Source organism: Bos indicus, chromosome 19 (assembly GCF_029378745.1).
Source record: "Bos indicus isolate NIAB-ARS_2022 breed Sahiwal x Tharparkar chromosome 19, NIAB-ARS_B.indTharparkar_mat_pri_1.0, whole genome shotgun sequence".
Taxonomy (NCBI): domain Eukaryota; kingdom Metazoa; phylum Chordata; class Mammalia; order Artiodactyla; family Bovidae; genus Bos; species Bos indicus.
The window spans coordinates 52,962,983-52,982,053 of NC_091778.1; the positions used below are offsets into that span (position 1 = coordinate 52,962,983).

General features: G+C 56.3%; 1 protein-coding gene across 3 annotated transcripts in view; it reads right to left on the reverse strand.

Annotated features, from left to right (window-relative positions):
* The window catches only part of RPTOR (regulatory associated protein of MTOR complex 1), a 323,106-nt gene continuing 304,035 nt past the window's right edge, over positions 1-19,071 (reverse strand). For 2 of the 3 annotated variants that reach the window (XM_019981167.2, XM_070774383.1), the window contains exons 27-35: positions 17,913-18,037; positions 16,697-16,801; positions 13,110-13,157; positions 6,251-6,357; positions 5,414-5,541; positions 3,654-3,740; positions 2,662-2,778; positions 2,263-2,392; positions 1-1,594 (exon numbers count right to left, since the gene is read on the reverse strand). In XM_019981167.2, the coding sequence (XP_019836726.2) occupies positions 1,526-1,594; positions 2,263-2,392; positions 2,662-2,778; positions 3,654-3,740; positions 5,414-5,541; positions 6,251-6,357; positions 13,110-13,157; positions 16,697-16,801; positions 17,913-18,037 (916 nt within the window). In that variant the 3' untranslated portion in view covers positions 1-1,525. The remainder of the gene's footprint in view (positions 1,595-2,262; positions 2,393-2,661; positions 2,779-3,653; positions 3,741-5,413; positions 5,542-6,250; positions 6,358-13,109; positions 13,158-16,696; positions 16,802-17,912; positions 18,038-19,071) is intronic. The other variant, XM_019981168.2, reaches the window with a different exon arrangement.

The window sequence follows — 19,071 nt, forward strand, 5'->3', positions numbered from 1 at the left end:
TCTGCGTATTTATCTTTTATTAACAGTTTATCCTTCTTGCTTTTTGTGTTACAATTCCATGTTTCATCAAAGTCTTTCAGTTCTCATTTTGATAAAATAAATAGAGATAAATGAACCCTTAGGTCGCACTCTCTCGAGCCTCTGTAACTTCATGATTGAATTTTCGCATCAGACCTGTGAAGACAGCCCCACTGGGGCCCCCGCGCTTCGCCTGGGGATAGTTTTGTCTCAAAACAAACAGAACCACACATGAGCTCAAAATGTGGAGTGGAACTGCTCTGTGAAATCGGCTGTGGGCAGTCAGCTCGGCATCTGTGGGTAGAGCTCAGCTTCTGGAAGGTTCCCAAGTCGCCGTGTCTGGAGCACTGGGTGAGCTGAGCTTTCTGTGGCCTTCCCTACCCGCACGCCGCTCACTCACCCAGCACGCGGTGGACACCGTCCTGGAACTTTCTTGGGGGAGCAGTCACGTCCAGCTCCTGGCCCAGCCCTGTGCCCTGTCCAGCCCCCGCAGGTCCACAGCACGGCTCTTCCTCACATTCCCACTATTATTGGCCTCTTACCGGCAGAATTAACTAAGCCAGCTCACTCCTCTATCTTTGAATAATCCTGATTCCCAAGGAAAATGGAAAAAATGATTTTCAAAATATCATCATCGTGGTTGTGTCTTGCATTCCAGGCATGGCTGCTCAGGGCCCCTCCACAGATACGTGCATGCAACAGACACGCGTGAAGCTGCCGCCTACCTGGGAGCCCTCCTGTGTCCCTTGCAGGTGTGAGCTGCCCCCATGTGTGTGGGGACAGAGGGGTGGGGCGGCACCGTTCAGCCCTGGATACTTGGGGCTGGGCGGCCCCTCCACGTGTGCTCATGTGACGCATGTGGGGCACGGGTGGGGAGGCCAGGGTTCCCTGCACCGGCCGGGAAAGAGCAGCACTTGAGAGAAACAAGCCCTGTGGCCCAAGGGACCTGCCTCTCCTTCCAAACCAGAGCCCCTCCTGCCGACACTCAGACGGGAGGCCTGCCTGTGGGGAGGGGTACGCTCGGGCTCTGGGGTTTGGCCAGACGGCCTGGGGTGACAACCAGCGGGTGGCAGGCCACCTCCATCTGTCCTTCACTCAGTCTCAAGCCTCCACCTCAGCCAGTGGCCTCGGACCACCCCAGGAGCCCACGCCGGCAGGGACGCAGCCCCAGGAGCTGGCTTCCGTCTGGTTTGGAGACTAATGCTCGCATCGCTTGGAAAATAAAGCAAGTGTGTTACCCCCTTAAACCTCAGACGACAACAGGACGGGGGGGGACTGGAACGTACAGGGCCGTGTCCTCCGTCCGGGAGCCGTGTCTCAGCAGAGCAGCCACCGTCACACCAAGGACTCCAGCAGAGCCCCCTTCTCTGGGCTCCTGGGCATGACAGCGAAGACAGACAGACAGACAGTGCGGGCCCTTGCGAGCCCTCAGCAGCTGGTTCGGGCCAGTGTTCAGGGCAGCGTGGTTGGGTCCCCTATGTACACGGCGGCCTGTGGGGAGGGGCCGCTATCTGACACGCTTCTCCACCGAGTACACGGAGATGTAGTAGTCATTGCTGCCCACGGCCAGGTGCGGCTGCGGGAGGGAGGAGAGAGCAGGGGGTGAGCGGCTGGCGGGGGTGTGTAGGCCAGGCCTGGTCACCTCAACTCCGCCCGCAAGGCCAGCGTGGAAATGACGGGCTCCTGGGCCACACAGCTCGTGCAGATTCCTCACCTCCGCCCTGTCACAGGGAACCCGCCCGCTCCGCACACCGCCCATGTTTTTCTTTCCAGCATGGCTCCCCAGGGACAGCTCTGGGAACCTCATGCCATGCGTTTTGGCAGAGAGCCACATGCCAGGCTCCTGGGGAGCCTCGCGCTGCACACAGGCAGGTAGGGAGAATCCTAATTTACAACACAGCAGCCCCCAGCCGCACGGCTGACTGTAATTTAGGACGGTGCTGTCACCCGGGTCATGGGGTCTGGGCTGCTCCTACCCCAGTGGACTTTTCAAGGGGAGCTTTCTCTGGGTCTGGGGTCTATGCAGGGGCCAGAGGGGTCGCGAAGAGCGGGGCTACTTCATGTCTTCCCTGAGTGACAGGGAATTTGACACTGCTTCCAGAGGGAGTGCAGTCTGGGGGCTATGGCCCCTGGAGATCCTAGGGTGGCCGACTGCAGTGAGGGGCGGGGGCCTCTGCCTGCCGCTGCTAGCACCTCCCCATGCCCCCCGAACCCCCAGCCCTTGATGGGGGCAGAGACACAGACCCAGTGTGGGTGGAAGGCCAGGCAGCTGATGGCACCGACCCGCTGGCCCATGAAGCCGTCGTAGTACTTGATATGGTTGATCAGCTCTCCGCTGCCGTTGTAGATGGCGGTGAACTGGTTCATGGAGCCACTGCATAGGAGAAGGCCTGGCGGTCAGCGCGGGGAGTGGGTGTGTCCATGGGGAGAGGGGGCTCCTCTCTGGTCACCCCCATGAGGGGGCCTGAGCCTCAAGGGCTGTGAGGCCAGGCAGGTGAGGAGCAGCAAAGGGGCCCCACACTCAGTCCCTCCACCCAGCTCTCCTCCACAGGTGTGGGGGTGGGTCATGGTGCCTGCTGTTTACACAGGGCCCGGGAGCTGTCTGGGCAGCGCGGGAAGGGGCAGAGAAGAGGCAGCACCTACCACGCAATCAGGTTTGCCTGGGGGTGGATGTCGAGCGCTGTCAGCCCCTTCACGATCTGCATGACGTTCACAGACTCCGGCAGCCGAGGGTCAAAGAAGCGCACATCCCCGTTGACGCTGCGGGAGTGGGTCGTGGTGATGCTGGGTGGGCATACTGGGGCCCCAGGATGCACCACGTGCAGTCAGGGGCCGTCCACATGTGCTATTCAAGGCCACGGTCCCCTGGACCCTCAGAGTGTCCAGGGAGGCCCCTGGATGGCACATGCACCCACCCCACTGACTCTGGCGCCAGGCCCGCTGCTGAGCCCCGGGGACCCCTCCCTACAGGCAGAAAAGGCCTAGCCGCTGAGGCACACAGCAGGGTGAGCAAAGACCTGGGGGAGGCTGTGAGTTATTTGTTCATTTCCGGCCGGATATTAGATTTTGCATAGCAGGGAATGTGGTGATGGGTGGGAGGGGAAGATAGGAGGTCACCTCTTCCTGCCCTGGGCCTGGCAGGCAGCGTTTTGAGAGCTGTGCTCTGTTTCCACATTACAAACAAAGGAAGAGCATCTCTTTGGAGAAATGGTGATTTTGTGATAGTAAATTACATTTGCTGTCCCTTTAACGGGCAAATAAATATCCGCCGCTCTCAGCACAGGATTTACCAGGCAGCAGGAATAGATTTATGGGCAGACGATGGATCTGCACGGTGATCCTGGCACATGCCTGGCAGATGCTGCTGATGCGGAGAGGCTGTGCCCCGGTTGCCTCGTTCACCCCTCTCTCCTGCCGCCCACAGGACGCCCGCAGGCCAGGCTCTCCAGCGGGAGGACCTGCTGTCCCTGCCCTGGTGCTGGCCCTGACCTTTCTGGCCAGTCCCAGAGCAGAAGTTAATTACTACCCTGAAATGCCATATTTCCCAGCTGTTTAAATACCAAGGACATATTTTAGATGGAGGGAAAATAATGTTTTTACAGCAAAATGTCTCATGAATATTCCACGCTCATTACCTGACGCTCATGATGTGGCCCTCGGGGTGCTTCTGGAGGTAGGCCTTCACCACCCAGGCCGTGTGCTCCCGGTAGGTCATGACGCGGCTGGAGGGGAGGAAGGAGGGGTCAGGGCCCTGGCACAGCTGTGGCGTCCCTGACGCTCCGAGGCATCAAGACGGGAGGCAGAGTGGACTTTGTTTTGAGCAGAGGGAACCAGGCACTTATGTAAAGTGTCCACGGTCCGCCCATGCCCTGAGGTCAGCCCTCACTGTCTCAAGTTCGCCGCGAATGACTGAGTGATCCCGCACCACTGGCATGCCCCTCCATGGGCACCTCAGGCCATGCTGGGGCCTCTGCAGGCGGGGTGGCTGTCATGCCCTCTTGGGGCCCCAGGCACTGCCAGCCCCCCTACTAGGACTTCACATTGCATCTCCCTGTAGGTTTGAGGGCTGGGACTGAGAACCCCAGACTGTAAAGCTGTTGAAACAGAGGGACACGGGCTTTCCTGGAAGCCTGGTATGGTCCATGACTGGCAGCGGGATTGGGATGCACGTGATGGGGAGGTGGGGTCAGAGTGTGACCCCCGGGAAGGGTCCAGGACACAGTCACACTCAGCACACACAGGTCTCTGCCCAGGGGTGCGCAGCAGCCCCCGTGTATCTGTCTCAGACCTCAGGCCAAAGAGGAGGTCTGGGGACCCCAGCGCCTCCCTCCCGGCCGCTCTGTGACCCTCAGCTCTTGTCCATTTGCCAGGTCACTGCCTGCCCAGGGAGGCTTCTTACAATAAGTCTGATTGACATTTGATTCACATACGTAAGAGTCTCCTGTAAGCATGTATTCACTGATTTGACACGTTTTTACAGCTGTGTGACCATCACACAATTTTAGAATATTTTCATCACCCCAGAAAGGAACCTTGCTCCCCCACTTCCATGATGGCTGCTTCTGGTGGGCAGTGTAGGTTTTCGGTGGGGACTCTCCTGCAGAGACCTGCAGGGACCATGAGAACCAGGGGCTGCCTTGGGCCCACTCGTCATCCAAGCCTCAGGCCCAAACTCCTGCCGGACTGGCTGGCGCCCCTGCTGGCTGCATGGGTCCATACTGGTCCTCCCGGCTGCTCCCAGCCCTGCACCCTCAGAGCCTCACTCTCTTCCTGCTGGTGTCACTGATGGGGTTCACCTGTGCTCAGGCCCAGCTCAGCCCCGTCCCCTGTCCTGTCCCCTCCCCCGAGGATCCCGTTAGCTCCTGTGGCTGCACACGGGCCCACCTGCTGCTCCCCATTCCATGGGACAAGGTGGGTGTTCAGTAAACATCACTTTGGAGCCCGGGCCTGTGGTCCCGTGGGCTCTGTCATTTACCAGCTCTGTGTGACAAGCATCTGGACCTCCATGCTCACCGGCCCACACGGGGCATGGGGCAGGGCCCCTGGGGGCCTCAGCCCAGGGCAGAGTGGCGGTGCCCAGAGCAGCCACGACCATGTGAACATGTGTGGCCCAGTGTCCACAAGTGTCCCTAACGCCATCTCCTCAGCTGTTCATGAGTTTGACCTGGGAGGCAGCAGCCTTATCTGTGTTCAGGGGGGAATGGAGACTGGGAAGGCAGCGCCTCGCCGAGATGTCCCCCCTCAGCCTGTGTTCAGAACAGCCCGTCCACGGCTGGTGGGAAGCTGTGCTCCTCCACGCGCTGGGGGGTGAGGCACTGGGGGAAGTGGCCGTCTGGCCCTGGGGGCTCGCTCCCCCTGAGCCCAGGAGATGGAGGGATAGGCGAGGCCCAGTTACCATTCGCTGAGCGCCATCCTCCTGTCATAGACGCGGATGGAGCCGTCGCCGAGCCCGGCCACAATGAGGGAGCGGTGGGAGTCGCAGGAGAGGCTCGTCACGCAGCTGTCGGCGCCCGTGGGGATGTCCTAGGGCCGACACAGACCCGTCAAGCACCCTGGGGTCAGGGCCCCGCCCGCACCAGCCGCCGGAGGAGCTGGGCCCAGAGGGAGTCAGGCTCCATCTGCCCGAGTTACAGCCCGGGACCCCGAGGCCCGCAGCCCAGAGGACACAGCCGTAAACACCTCTGTGCCCATTAAACTTTCCAACGTCTCCCCTTCTCCTAAGAAGGAGGATGAAGCACATTTCGGCAGGAGGAATCTTCGTCAGCTCCCTCTTAAACCTCCTGATTAGTTCAGGGAAGGGTCCAGGAGGAATCCTGCCACCCATAAACCATCCCCTCGCCTCTCCTCCTGGCAGCTGTAAAAGCTGGAGAAGGGCAGGAGGTGTGATGAACGCTCAGCAGAAAAGAGCAGCAGACAAAAAAACGGGCCCCAAGAGGGGGAAAAGTGCTTTTCCAATCAGAAGTTGTTTGCAGCTCGGGCGCACACTAGGAAGAAATCCAACAGGGAAGGAAACCAAATCATCGTACCCGTTTAAAAGGTAGGAAGCAGCCTGATTGGGCCTGCTTTCCTCTGTCCCCCACCTCTGGGGACACCGCCTGCTCAGAGCACTTCCATAGACCCTCATTCTTGGCCCTTGACCTTGAGGGCGAGTGGAGCTGGGGAGGACAGCGGGGTCTGTGCACACTGGCCCGCTGCGCCCCCAGGGAAGCCCCGCAAGGGACAGTGTGCTCACCTGCACCTTCATCTCTCGGTCTGTGTCCCAGATCCGGATGATCCGCACGTCTCCCGAGCTCATGAGGAGGCCGGTCTCCTGCTCCCAGTCCACCACCATCCCAGCTCCTGGAGAGATACCGATAGGCACCAGTGTCACCAAGGGAGCCTGGTCTGGGCAGTTGCTCAAGCAGCTGGTGCCAACCCATAGGGTGGGTCTCCAACCCCACACAAGCTTGAGGTTGGGGTGACAATTCAGAGCCTTCTCCATATCTCTGCTGTTTTCAGGCATCTGCCAGAGGGAGAGCAGGATCTCAGGGCTGTTTGTCCAAGATGCCCACCTTCCAGGACACCTGGCCATGACTGGCAGGTCTGGAGACTTGAGAAAGGGTGTCAGAGGCACACAGGTCTGAGTCCTCTGGGTCCTGCAGTTCCCTGCGGGTGAACAGCTTCGTGGCTGCCCCTCATGGAGGCAGGGGGCTGACCACAGACGATCAGTGGTGAATGAATCAAGGGGTAGCCCTTTCCTCAGACTGGGCGGGGTTAGGGGGGGCACGGTGAGAACCTTCAGCCTCCCGAAGGGCAGCACTGATCTCACAGGAGGGACTCTAAAATAAGATTTAAAATGTTTACTTGTATTTCAAACATACAGAAAAAACACAACAGAAATCCCTGAACACACCACTCAGATCTAAGAGTTGCTAATATCTTTTTTTTTTTTTTTTGAGTTGCTAATATCTTGTCATTTTTACTTTTTTTTTTCTTGAAAAGAAATGAAATTTAAGACAATAAAAGCCTCACTTGCCTGCCCTTTCCCCAGATGAACTTCCCCCCTGCTGCAGACATCCTCCCAGGCCTGCCTCTGTGCATTCCAATGCAGGGCCATGTGTCCAAAACCACAAAATGCATCTCTTACATCTCAAAAGTTGCCGATTTAAACTGGGAGTATATTTTCTGGCAACTTGTGTTTTTTCTGTAAGGTTATATGGTGAGGTTTCACCCAAACCTATGAACGCAGATCTGGCTAATTCGTATAAATTTGTGGGTAACACGCTCTTGGAGAATGAGCCCTTCACGTCTGTGATCCCCTGAGTTTGTAAGCCATGCCACCCTGACAACGTTTCCATGCTCCCTGTGTGGAAGGAGGCGGTGGAAGCACCAGGAGGGGGACATGTCCATCTGTGCTTCAACTTCCCCAGGAACGGCCATCCACTCCCAGAGCGGGTACCGGCCTGCAGTCTCAGAAGAAGTGGACACAGGGTGTGGTTTCCCTAAATCCTGGTCAGCATTGGTGTGTGAAGCCTGAATACCTTTAAATAATTAAAAAACTTATTTATTTCTATTTTTGGCTGTGCTGGGTCTTTGGTGCGGTGCAGGCTTTTCTCTAGTAGCAGAGAGCGGGGCTACTCTCCAATTGTAGCGTGTGGGTTTCTCACTGCGGTGGCGTCCCTCACTGTGGAGCACAGGCTCTAGGCTGTATGGGCTTCAGCAGTTGGGGCAAGCAGGCTCTGTAGTCGCAGTTCTGGGCTCGAGAGCACAGGCTCAGTAGTTGTGGTGCACGGCCTTCGTTGCTCCAAGGCATGTGGGATCTTTCCGTATCAGCTATCGAACCTGTGTCTCTTGCATTGGCAGGTGGATTCTTTACCACTGAATCACCAGGGAAGGCCCCTGCGTATGTTTTTATATTCTGACACTGATGGTTTAACTCATATACTGCAAATGTCCTTTCCTATTCTGTCACTGACATAGCTTCATGTATGTTTTCTTTGGTCACACCAAAGTCTAAACTGAAGTCACCGTGCTTTTTCATACATCTGTCTCTGCTTCTCGTGGCAGCAGCTCCTGTGTTTGCCTCTGTGGTTTTCCCTTCTCTCTCTGTGGGTGCCCACTCTTCTCCCAAATTCCTGAGCTGGAGGGCATGATTCTCATATGTTCCCTTCAGGCTACAGAGTTCCATCCAAGTGCCTAATCTCCTCTTGAACCCCAGACTCTCATTTGTACACATCACTTCAGGTTCCTGCTCAGATCTGAGTCCCTTGACCCTTGCTCCAGAGACTCCCAGTGGCCTCCCAACTGGGCTCCCATTCTGCCCAAAAGGGACCAGCTTGGTCCTCTTACCTGGACCCTGTGCCTGGAACGCCCCTCTCCTGACATCCACACAACCCCTCCATATTGTGCTCAGTCACCTTCTCAACCACGCGAGGCTATGATGTCTCCGTTCCAGAGGCATCCCCTCCCACATCCCCTGCCCCGTCCTTCCTGTTTTGCCCGCAGCTGTTGTGTCTACTCTGCAGAAATGTCACCTCCCCACAACAAATGGACCAGCCTTTGTTTCACCTTTTAGAATGCAGTCTCTCCACTGCAACAGCCCTGACCTCAGGCAGGAGGAAACACCCCAAAGTACTGTAAAGGTTTCCACAGGTGACAAGGCTGCAGGTATGGCAGATGAAACGGTATGACATGTGAGTCCCACTTCTGTCCGGGAAAGCCCAGGTCACACTGCGACCAGTCAGCCTACAAGCAGAGCCTGAAACCAGGCCACTGCTTCCCCTCATGATGTGCCTGGTGGGCATTACGTGAATGAATCACAGAGGATGCACCCACCCAGGACCGGACTTTGGGCACCAGGTCACTGCAGAGGCTCACAGACTCCTAAATCCATGGACCACTGCTGGGGTGGCCCGTGTTCTCAGGCATGCTTAACAGTCTGCTGGGAGCTCCGTGTTGGCCCTGAGGGGTTTTCAGGAGCAGTGTAATTAAGGAGCGGTCCTCCATTGAGAGCATGGGGCCAAGTGACATCTGGGATGCTCTGGGATCATGGGAACAAGTGCGGAGAATCCGGGGGGACCACACAAGGACTGGGAGGAGTCTCAGCCCCAAGCCTACGCAGGAAGCAGAGAGGAGGCTGTGGGCATTCCCAATGGAGCAAGAAGGCCCACTTGGCCTTCAGATGAAGCAGTGGCAGCTTCCTTCTCGCTGCATCTCCTTCATGGTGGATTCAGAGCTGGTAGGAGCCCTGTGTTAGGGCTCAGCCCAGTGACTTCATTTCACCTGGATCCTTCTCTCAAAACAGTTGCCCTCTGAGTGCTGGGGGTGAGGACTCCAGCACATGAATTTGGGGAGATAGAGCCCCCATCCAGGCCCCATGTCCCCATCTGCACGGAGGCACGGGAACGTGTGTCCGTGCAGCCGTCATATGATCTGGAGACACAGGTTACATGAGCTCTGAATCCCGTTTCAAATCTGGACTCTCTGATGTGGACTATTGAGCTTCACATTCTGGTTTAAACTAGTTCTAAAGCATGGTGAAGCCAGCAGAGGTAAGAAACGGGTTTCCTAGGGTTTTCCCGAGTGCTGTGCATGTTGGGGAGGCAAGTGCCCTGCATGTGCAGACAATTCTGGGCAAGGCTGTTTTCTGAGCTGGGCCTGTTTGTGGAAGCTGTGTCTCCTAAGACAGTGAGCTCCTATCCGTGGAAGAGTCTCAGACCAATGTAAAAACTGTTGGGATAAAAACAACAGTCTGCTCACATCCTGACCCACCTCTAGGAAGGTTCCTCTTCCTGCACCTCCTGGCCCCCACCTCATTCTCCTGCAGGTCTGGGGCCTTGGTTGGTCCTCCGGCCCACATCTGAATGTAATCACTGGCTTTCCTCCTTGAGACCTTTCCCAGCCAAGCCTGTGTCTCGACCTCTAGACACAGTGGAGGAGAGATGATCTGACTCATCACGAGTTGGGAGAAGATGGTAAAAAAAGGTGACACTCTTCCTTGATGTGTTGAATACAAGGAACAAAACTGATGGCTGTGATTTAAGTAAAACTCATAAGATAGGAACATCATGATCTTGAACTAGAGTGCAGATTCCCATCACTCTGTTCCTGGGGAGCATGGCCTCAGCAGCGTTCCCCTCCTTCCCCTTGCCCAGAGAAGTGACAGTGGCGGGGAGAGCCCCAGCCCCTGGTCCCCTGGCCCTTTCCTGTTTTTCAGGAGCAGGCAAGCTGCTCTGGGCTTCCCTCCAGAGGGTCCCTCCTCCTGGTCCATGCCGCTGCATTGAGGACACCAAGGGTGGTTAATGAACGGAGGCTGCGCGTGTGCTGCAGACTTTCTCCTGCTGGGCGGGCACCCTGAGCGCTCAAGAGCACAGTCCCTCTAGTGTGATGTTGCTCTCACTGCCCAGGAGCCAGGGGTGAGGTGGCCCTCGCCAGGAGGCAGAGATTCTTAGCTGACTTTATTCTGGATACGAGCCCTGCTCACATGTTCCTCTCCAAAAGCTGGCCGAAGAGGGGATTTCTTCATTAAAATATAGGCACATTGTGCAGGGAGGGTTGGAGAATAGCAAGCTCGAACGTGTAAGTCAGGGACCAGGCAGAACCCAGGCCCAGTAGACAATGAGAAGAAGAAACACGTTGTTTCAGAGGCTTGAGTCTCTGCGATGTCCATGATCAGCCCTCCAGGCTCAGCGGCCAGTCCAGACTGACCTCTAAGGACCCCCCAGTCTGGAATATGCCTTTGAGAACCAACACAGGGATCTGACCTCTGAGAGTGATGGTTCTAGAACTCCAAAGGAGGAAGGGCAGGTCCCCACTCCACCAGCACATGTGAAAACCTCAGACCTGTGGGATGGTGACCCCCACTGCCTCCCCAGGGATGCAGACGCAGCACCTCCCCATGAGGTAAGGCCTCTCTCAGAGCCTGTGAACACTTCTAGACACCTGGCAGGTTCAGAGGCTCAGGACTGGGCTGGCAACAGAAAGCTGGGCTATTCAGGGGCAAATGACTTCACCTAAACCTCTGTTTCTCACTTAGGGAGATGGCCCAGGACACTTGGCAGCTGTGAAGGATCAGAGCAGACCTGTGCAGGTGCTCCCTGTCAGTGGGGCTGGGCACACGTGTCCTGGGCAAGGAGGGAACTGTCATTCCCTGTGGCCCGTGTGCCTGCCCTGCGGGCCCACGGGAGCCACCACCCGGCCTTGCGTTCTGGCTCCAGCCTTGAGAGGGCCTCCCGCTAAGATTCGATTCCGGATGCCTGTGACGCCAGAGGAGGTGTGCAGGTGGGAGAGAAGGGCAGCTGTGACCCTCCCAGCCCCAACAGCTACCCCAGCACTCTGTGGCTGGTGCCCTGCTTGCTGCCCAGCTCACTGCCCAGCTGCTCCAGGTGACGAATACCAACAACTGACCGAGGCCCAAGGTTTACATCCAGTTCACACGCGGGTGCTGGATGATCTGTTCCCTGTCCTCTGGGGTCACTGCTGCCCTCCACGCAGGTGACAGCCAGGGGTCTGGGCTGCTCTCCTCCAGGTGCCCCAGGGAAAGGCTGTGAAAGGCGTTCCCTGGTTTCTCTTCAGGGTTTTGGGGCAAGTGACCCTGTCACTCCTCTGAGGCCCTTTCTGAGAGAACCCCTCCTGGTTACCGCCACTGCTATCACTTGGTGGGAAGCGGAGGAGTGAAGATGGAGTCAGTCCTGGGTTTTCTCCATTTTTCCTTCATTTTGAACTTTTTACTACAAGAGTCCTTTGTAAAATATCAAACTGTGAGTTTGTACGTTTGTAAGGACATCTTGTTCTTAGCTCCTTCTCCATCCCTCCAGTTCTGGTGGCACGAGGGACCCTGTCAGACCCGTGGCCACCACTGCCTTCCTCCAAGGAACCCTTGTGGAGAGACGGAGAGGTCACCACAGGGTTGGTCACACTCTAAACTCAGATGCTGCAAGTTAAAGGTCAAGAATTCTATCTGCTGCCAGGATTCATAAGGCTCCATCTCTTTACAATTTACCCCACTAGTGAAATCGGGAGAGAAAAGGACTCATTTCGGGCATGTGTATTTTAAGTTTGCCAACCCAGTGTGTGCATAGGCAACTGCAGATGGGCGTTTTGGTAACTATCAAATTTATACATGGATTTTCAGATGGAAACAGATGCTTTAGGAAACTCTGCATTCTTTGGAGAAATGTCTATTTAGTTCTTTGGCCCAATATATGGAATTTAGAAATATGATAACAATAACTCTGTGTACGAGACAGCAAAAGAGACACTGATGTATGGAACAGTCTTATGGACTCTGTGGGAGAGGGAGAGGGTGGGAAGATTTGGGAGAATGGCATTGAAACATGTAAAATATCATGTATGAAACGAGATGCCAGTCCAGGTTCAATGCACGATACTGGATGCTTGGGGCTAGTGCACTGGGACAACTCAGAGGGATGGTATGGGGAGGGAGGAGGGAGGAGGGTTCAGGATGGGGAGCACATGTATACCTGTGATGGATTCATTTTGATATTTGGCAAAACTAATACAATTATGTAAAGTTTAAAAATAAAATAAAATTAAAAAAAAAAAAAAGAAACTCTGCATTCAATTCTGAGAAATATTCTCTTTGAAGAAATTTGGTGGGAACACAAATCTCACTTTGGAATGACATCTATCTCTGTCCTAATGGAATCGTGAGACGTCTTCCCTGGGAGCCTGAGAGCTGCGCCATCCTTACTCTAGCAGATGTAGACTGGGATTATTCCCGTTCCAAGGCTGCTGTGAAGGTGGCATGGAGCACGGAACTGAACTGTCCTCGAGCCAGTCCAGAGTGAGGCCACTACGGAGGCTGGGAGGCGCGACCACGAGGCCTCGGCTCCCAGGGACAGGCCTGTCTATGGCTCTCACTGAGGTCTCTTTCCAGAGCTGCATGCAGCCACCTCATTCATCCCATGAGATCTGAGTGCTCAACAAATGAGGTCTTTTGTATCAGAGGAGAGTATGCAGATGAAGGAATAAGAAAAACCACAGCCCTGACCCTCTGCCGCCTGAGAGCACGGTGGGCAAAAGAATGTTGTTGCGCAGAGCAGAGGAGCCGGCTCCCGCCCAGCCCTCACTGATAAGGGGAAGGCACTCACCTCCCTGCTTATTGTGGTCAAGAAAGATTGAGACCTTTCGGGCCAGACCTGTGAGGAAACAGGGATTATGGGCTTGATGCAAGGGGAAGCCAGCCAGCCAGAGCCAAATCAGCCAGAATTAAACACACCACAGAGTCAGGGAGCACCATGAAGGAAACGGGGGGGGGGATGGGGGTGCAGACAGTGGCCCGGGCCACGGCTGCAGTTGGAAGACAAGGGCCAAAGTACCTACGAACTTGAAAACTCAACAACTGGAGGTTTTAGCTAAAAAAAGACTCAAGATGGGAAATCAGAAGGTGCTGAGACTCAAGGGAAACGTGGCCTGACATGCGTGGCACTTCCAGCGAGGGGCAGTTAATGGCCAGTCACACACACGGTTAGTGTGGCCCAACTGGCAGGAGCTGACCCACTGGCCACGGCCGGAGGAGCAGAGGTAACCCTCTGTCTAGGTCCTGAGTGAGGACGGCTCTTCATTCACGAGGCCCTGGTTTGGTGAGGAGGCCTCTGGGGAATGGTGCTTATGTCCAGGTGACTATGGGCACCTTGGCCTGACGATGGGTGGTACCACCACAGGTTCTATTTCAGAACATGGCTCACTCAGCTCCAGGGGATGGCCAGGGACCCAGACTGACTTCAGTTCTCCTGACTGCAGGGGATCCCCATGAGGGGAGTGTCCCCAGGTTAACTGCACGAGCATGCACAGGAGCATACGTGTTCACATGTGCACATGCATGCATGCGTGTTCATGCCTGGGTACACATGTACACAGTGAGTCAGCGGCATGCTAAGATGACGCGGAGGCCCTGCACGTTTCACACAACTTCCAAAAGGCAGGGGTAGGGCTCCTGCAAGAAACAGTCTCTTTAGTCCCAAACCACTGGTTCAGATCTTTGCAAACAGGCTGCCACGACAGCGACCCGGTGAGTGAGTTCTGAGCTGGACAGCACACAGGAGAACCTCACAGGCAGAGTTTCCCCACTGCTCAGGAGGCGCCAAGTCCTCCCTCCCAAGTGCCTTACATGCCAGTGTTCACAGATGAGACCCCCATGACCTCTGGAGCTGAAGGACAAGGTGGGCTGGGCCTTGCAGGGTGCAGAGCTGTGTAGGATCCCCTGTCACAGGTGCGTGGAGGAGTTGATGATGGCAACCCCTCCCCTCAGGGTGCCTCATCCCCACAACACAGCTCAAGGCTGCCTGGGACCCGAGACCAGGCGGAGGACCTCCCTGTGCAGCACAGGGAGTTTCACATGCCCGGGAGGTAATCCAGAGCAGGAAGTGGGGGCTGTTGCTTCTGCCTGACAAGGTCCCGGGGGACCACAGCCAGGACTCTGAAGGGCCTCACGCTGCAGGGGGGCCCCCAGATGCTGATAAGCAATGGCCTTAGAAGCTGCTAGTTCTCCCCTCAGAATCACGACCAACAGCTCTGTGATTGTTGTCAGAGGCCAAGATGAGTGAAGAGAAAGATAGCAGGTACTGATGGGCAGAAGGCACCCAGAAGTTGGCAGAGGGGCCAGAAATTCACCAGCCTCGCCCCTTGGTTACTGAGCTTGAGCTCCTGAAATGGAAATTATAATTGGGGTCTCTCTGGCCCTGCTGGGGTTGCAGTCCCTGTGCTGCAGAGGGAAGCTGTGGAGGCTGGAGGGTGCAGGGGTCTCTGGTTCTCAGGGCGCCCCTCCCGGGCCCTGCCACACACAAGCCCGACCTGTCCTGACCCTTTAAAGCAGCTGGCCCCCAGGTGCCCTGCCCCTTCTACCTCCCACTCCTCCAGAAAGAACGAGAAGTAACATTTTCCTTTTTGCTAAGTTCACTGCTGCCCGGTCAGACGAACTCTGGCTTAGCTGCTGAGGAGTGCCCGCTCCAAGACCCCCTCACCCCTCCTGCTGACAAAGACTTGGAGGTAAGACCCTCACCAGCCCTCACCAACAACGCCTGTCCTGGGAGATTTCTGAGACCCAGGAAAGGGGGCGGGTCCAGTAGGAAGGAGTCTGTAGGAAACACACGTCCGTCTACATCAGTGGAACCCACTCACAAGGAAGGGCTGCAGCGCACACCTGGGCCAGGAGCGGCTCCCCACACGCAGGTGACGTCTGGGGGGACAGTGCAGGGGTGCCCCAGGGCTGTGCTGCTGTCAGCTCAGCTAGACCCCGTCACCCCACCTGCATGTTGACTCCTGGACAGGCAGCTCCTCTCACCTTCACTGGAGCAAAGGCAAGCGACGCTGTGGGCAAATAAACCACAGATACATCATTTGGGGGTGGCAGGTATTTGGGGGCTACAGGTAGGTGGACCGTTGTAAAAGGAAAAGGCTAGACAACAGCGTATTCACTGGGCCGCAAGTGGGCTCCCCACCTTCCCATCCTCTGGCCCAGCTGGAAGCCTGACCCTGCTCTCTACCAGCTCCTGCCTTCCCCACACAGGGGTCTGCGAACGGCTGGAGCCTGGGACAGGTTGCCTGCTGGGATGGCAGCAGGAAGCTAAGGACTGAAGACCATGACTCAACTTGCCCAGCATATCCTGCAATGTGAGGGTGAGCACCTGAGGACCACGGGGAGGCCGTCAGCCACCTGCTCTGCTGGAGCCTCAGCACAGGCCTAGGGTGGGGCCGGTGGCTGAGCGGGTGGAAGGTGGGGGCGCTGCAGGGCAGAGAACAGGAAAAAGCAAGAGAGAGATGGAGGGACCCTGTGATGGCAGCTGTCATCCATGGGAGCACAGGACCGGGCTCACAGGAGCCAAGGCAACAAAAAAACGGCTGTGTTGGGGCTTGTGGGATTTGATACACAACTACTTTGTCTCTGAAGAAAATGTAAAACACTTAAAATATTAACATATAAGGAAGTGTCTGCTGTGGAGCTGGCCGTGCCCCTGAGGGCACTTAGATGGAGGAGAGAGAAGCAGCCACGCAAGCACCTGATTGCTTCTCAAGGCCACGGAGAGACCCCAGGTGGGTGGAGGGGGGTGGGGTGATGAACAGCAAGCCGCTCTTGCCTCCATCTGGCAGGGGCTTTGCAATCACACTGGAGGGTGGCTCTGGAAATCCAGACCGATGGCCACATAAACGCTCACACAGTGAGCGCCAGGCTGAGGGGCGCAGACCTCCCGATAATGGGCCTGGACCCAGAGACTGGCAGGTGGTGTGGGTGTCTCTCAGCCTGGCTGTGGCATGGCCGTGCCCACCAACAGGCAGCACACAGAGTGGGGTCTGGTGGACACTGCAGCCACACCTCCTTCAGCCCAGAGCGGGCAGGCGGTGCACTGGCCTCTGCCGAGGACCAGACGCTACCAGGGTGCCTGCTGTGTGCTCCTCACTGAGAGCGGATTATTCTGGGTATGAGGGGCACAGGATGCAGCCCCAGACCCTGCTGTGCCCATGCTCTCACAATCAACACACGCTTCAAGCCAAGGGCAGGGGCTGCGGGCTGCTCAGAACTCGGCAAGAGACACACACACACACACACACACACACACACACACACACACCCTCCCCTTCACCTCGCTGCAAGCAGAGTCTCCCAAGAGGGAAGCTGGTTGTGTCGGGACTCAGGGGCTCCGAGTGGACCGACTTCCTGCAGGACCCCAGGAGCACCCACCTCGGGTGGTGGGCAGCATGTCCGAGAGTCCCTGCCAGGCTGTCACCATTTCTGGGTTCTTTTCCAAATCAGCAAAGTTCTTCCAGACCCTGATGGCACCGTCATCTTGGGGAGAGGAGAAAGGAGATTAAAACGCAGGCCTGGCTGCTCTGGGAAGGGGAGGAGGCCCCTTTCTTGGGGGTGCCGGAGGACACAGGCTGCTCAGGCCCACACCAGGCAGCCTGAGGGACAGACGGTTCTCTCATCTGGGGAGGAGCCACACACAGGCAGTGTGAGACCTCTTCCGACCTGACTTGGGGCTTCAGGGTGGAGCCCCCACCTCAGCGTTCCCGATTTCCCCCACCACCGCGGGCGTCATCTGCCAAGAAGAGCTGGTCTCTCTCACAGGGACAGGGCCTCTCTCCTCACCCCATCACATGACTCAGGAGACCGGTGGGACGCCCCTCCCCGCCTCTCCAGCCCCAGGACGGGGCAGAGGTCCCAGTGTTCTCCAGCAGATGGGCACCAGGTGGGCCTGAGTGTGGGGCCACCACCTGTCTGCTGGTCTGTCTGTCCTTCCTTCCTTCCTCCTGGTGTTGCTGTTCCCAGGACCCTGTTCTCTGGCCTCACTAGCCCGTCATGGACAACCTGGCCTTGAGCTGCAGAGGGAGTTCAAGGTCACCTGGGGACACACTGGGGAACTCGCGTCGAGCAGAGTCCCTGGCTCTGCCATCTGCTGATCCGCCCCAATCTCTGCTGAGACGTGACGTCTCCCTGCTCTAGAACTTAGGCCTCATGCTGCTTCTCCACTGGGACCTGACTCCCAAAGGGCCCTTGGTCCCTCTGCCATGTCTGCTGTTTCCAAGGAATCACCTCTCTGCATCCTCTTTGAAGCTCAGATAGGCTCATTGTGACCCGTTGTCAAATGCCCCGCAGACCCTACTGGCTCCCGCACCACTGTGGGGTTTGTCTTCCCCTCCCTGCCTGAGGCCTGCTGGGGGGCTGCCTTGGGGCTGGGGCTGGACTCTGTTTTCCTGGGGAGGGCTGCCAGCAGGACCTCTCCCCCTAGGTGTGCCTGTCATGATGGTGGCCTCCACTTGGGACTGGTCAGTCCCCTTTATCAAAAGAAACAACTGAGGTCACAGGCACCTTGCTGCCAATTTGTGCTGGGGCCCTGCACCTGTCCCCTGCCACCTCTGCATCAGGGTTTAGGTCCCCACCATGGGAACCTACTCACCTGTGGCTGTGAGCAGGAGGGAGCAATCCTGGCCATTCAGATACTCCATGGCCGTGACCCTCGTGTACCGAGGGTTTCCGTTGTGGAAATAATCCAGCTTCTCCCCTTTCTCCCAGTCCCAAAAGCTTCAGGGAATAAGAGAGAAATACGGTGAGTGATCAGGGAGGAACAAATGAAAGCCACAAGGAAATACCACCTGACACCCAGCAGGTCAGCCACCAGCAAACACAGAGAAGGACAAGTGTCGTCAGAATGTGGAGAAACTGGAACCCTGTGCCCTACTGGTAGCAATGTGAGATGGTGCAGCCGCCACGCAGAGCAAGAGCGGTTCCTCAAGATGACTGAACACTGAAGTACTACGTGTCCAGGATCCCACCTCTGTGTACATATTCAAGAGATGTGCACCCAGGTCATAGCGTGTCACTCATAATAGCCAAAGGATGGAGGCAACCCAAGTGCCCACTGATGGATGAAGGAGGAGACAAAGTGTGATCCACACACTTGGACCACTATTCCATCTTAAAAGGGAAGGAAGTTCTGACACCTGCTACAGCACGAATGAACCTTGCGGATGCTATGTTAAGTGAAATAAGCCAATCACAAAAGGACAAATACTAGATGATTCCACTCATTTGAGGTTCCCAGAACAGACAAATTCCCAGAGACAGAAAGTTGAGTGGTGGATGCTGGGCCTGGGGAGTGGGGAGGGGGAGTCAGTGTTTAATGGGGACACAGTTTCAGCTTGGGGTGATGAAAAAGTCCTGGAGGTGGACGGTGGTGACGGCTGCCCAACAAGGTGAAAGCACTCAATGCCACTAAACTGCAAGCTTAAAAGCGGAGAAGACAGTAAATTTTATGCTATGTATAAAAAAGGAGAAGAATAAGTAATAGGTAAGAATTCTGTCCATTTTATCAGCTATAAAAATAATCGTCCCCATGGTCTCTCCCATCAAGTGTGCACTTTCTCAGCGACATAAGGGCAACAGTCGCTATGAGTTAAAGTGGTGTCTTGTTACTGACGCTTTCCCTTTGCACACTTGCTGCCCTTGCACCTAAGCGGGTCCCTAACATGCCCTGTCACTGGGGGGTCCTAACGAGCCCCTGTGCTCTGCTCTCTGTTCATTGCACAGGAACAGCCCCATCTTAGTGCCTGAAGCTC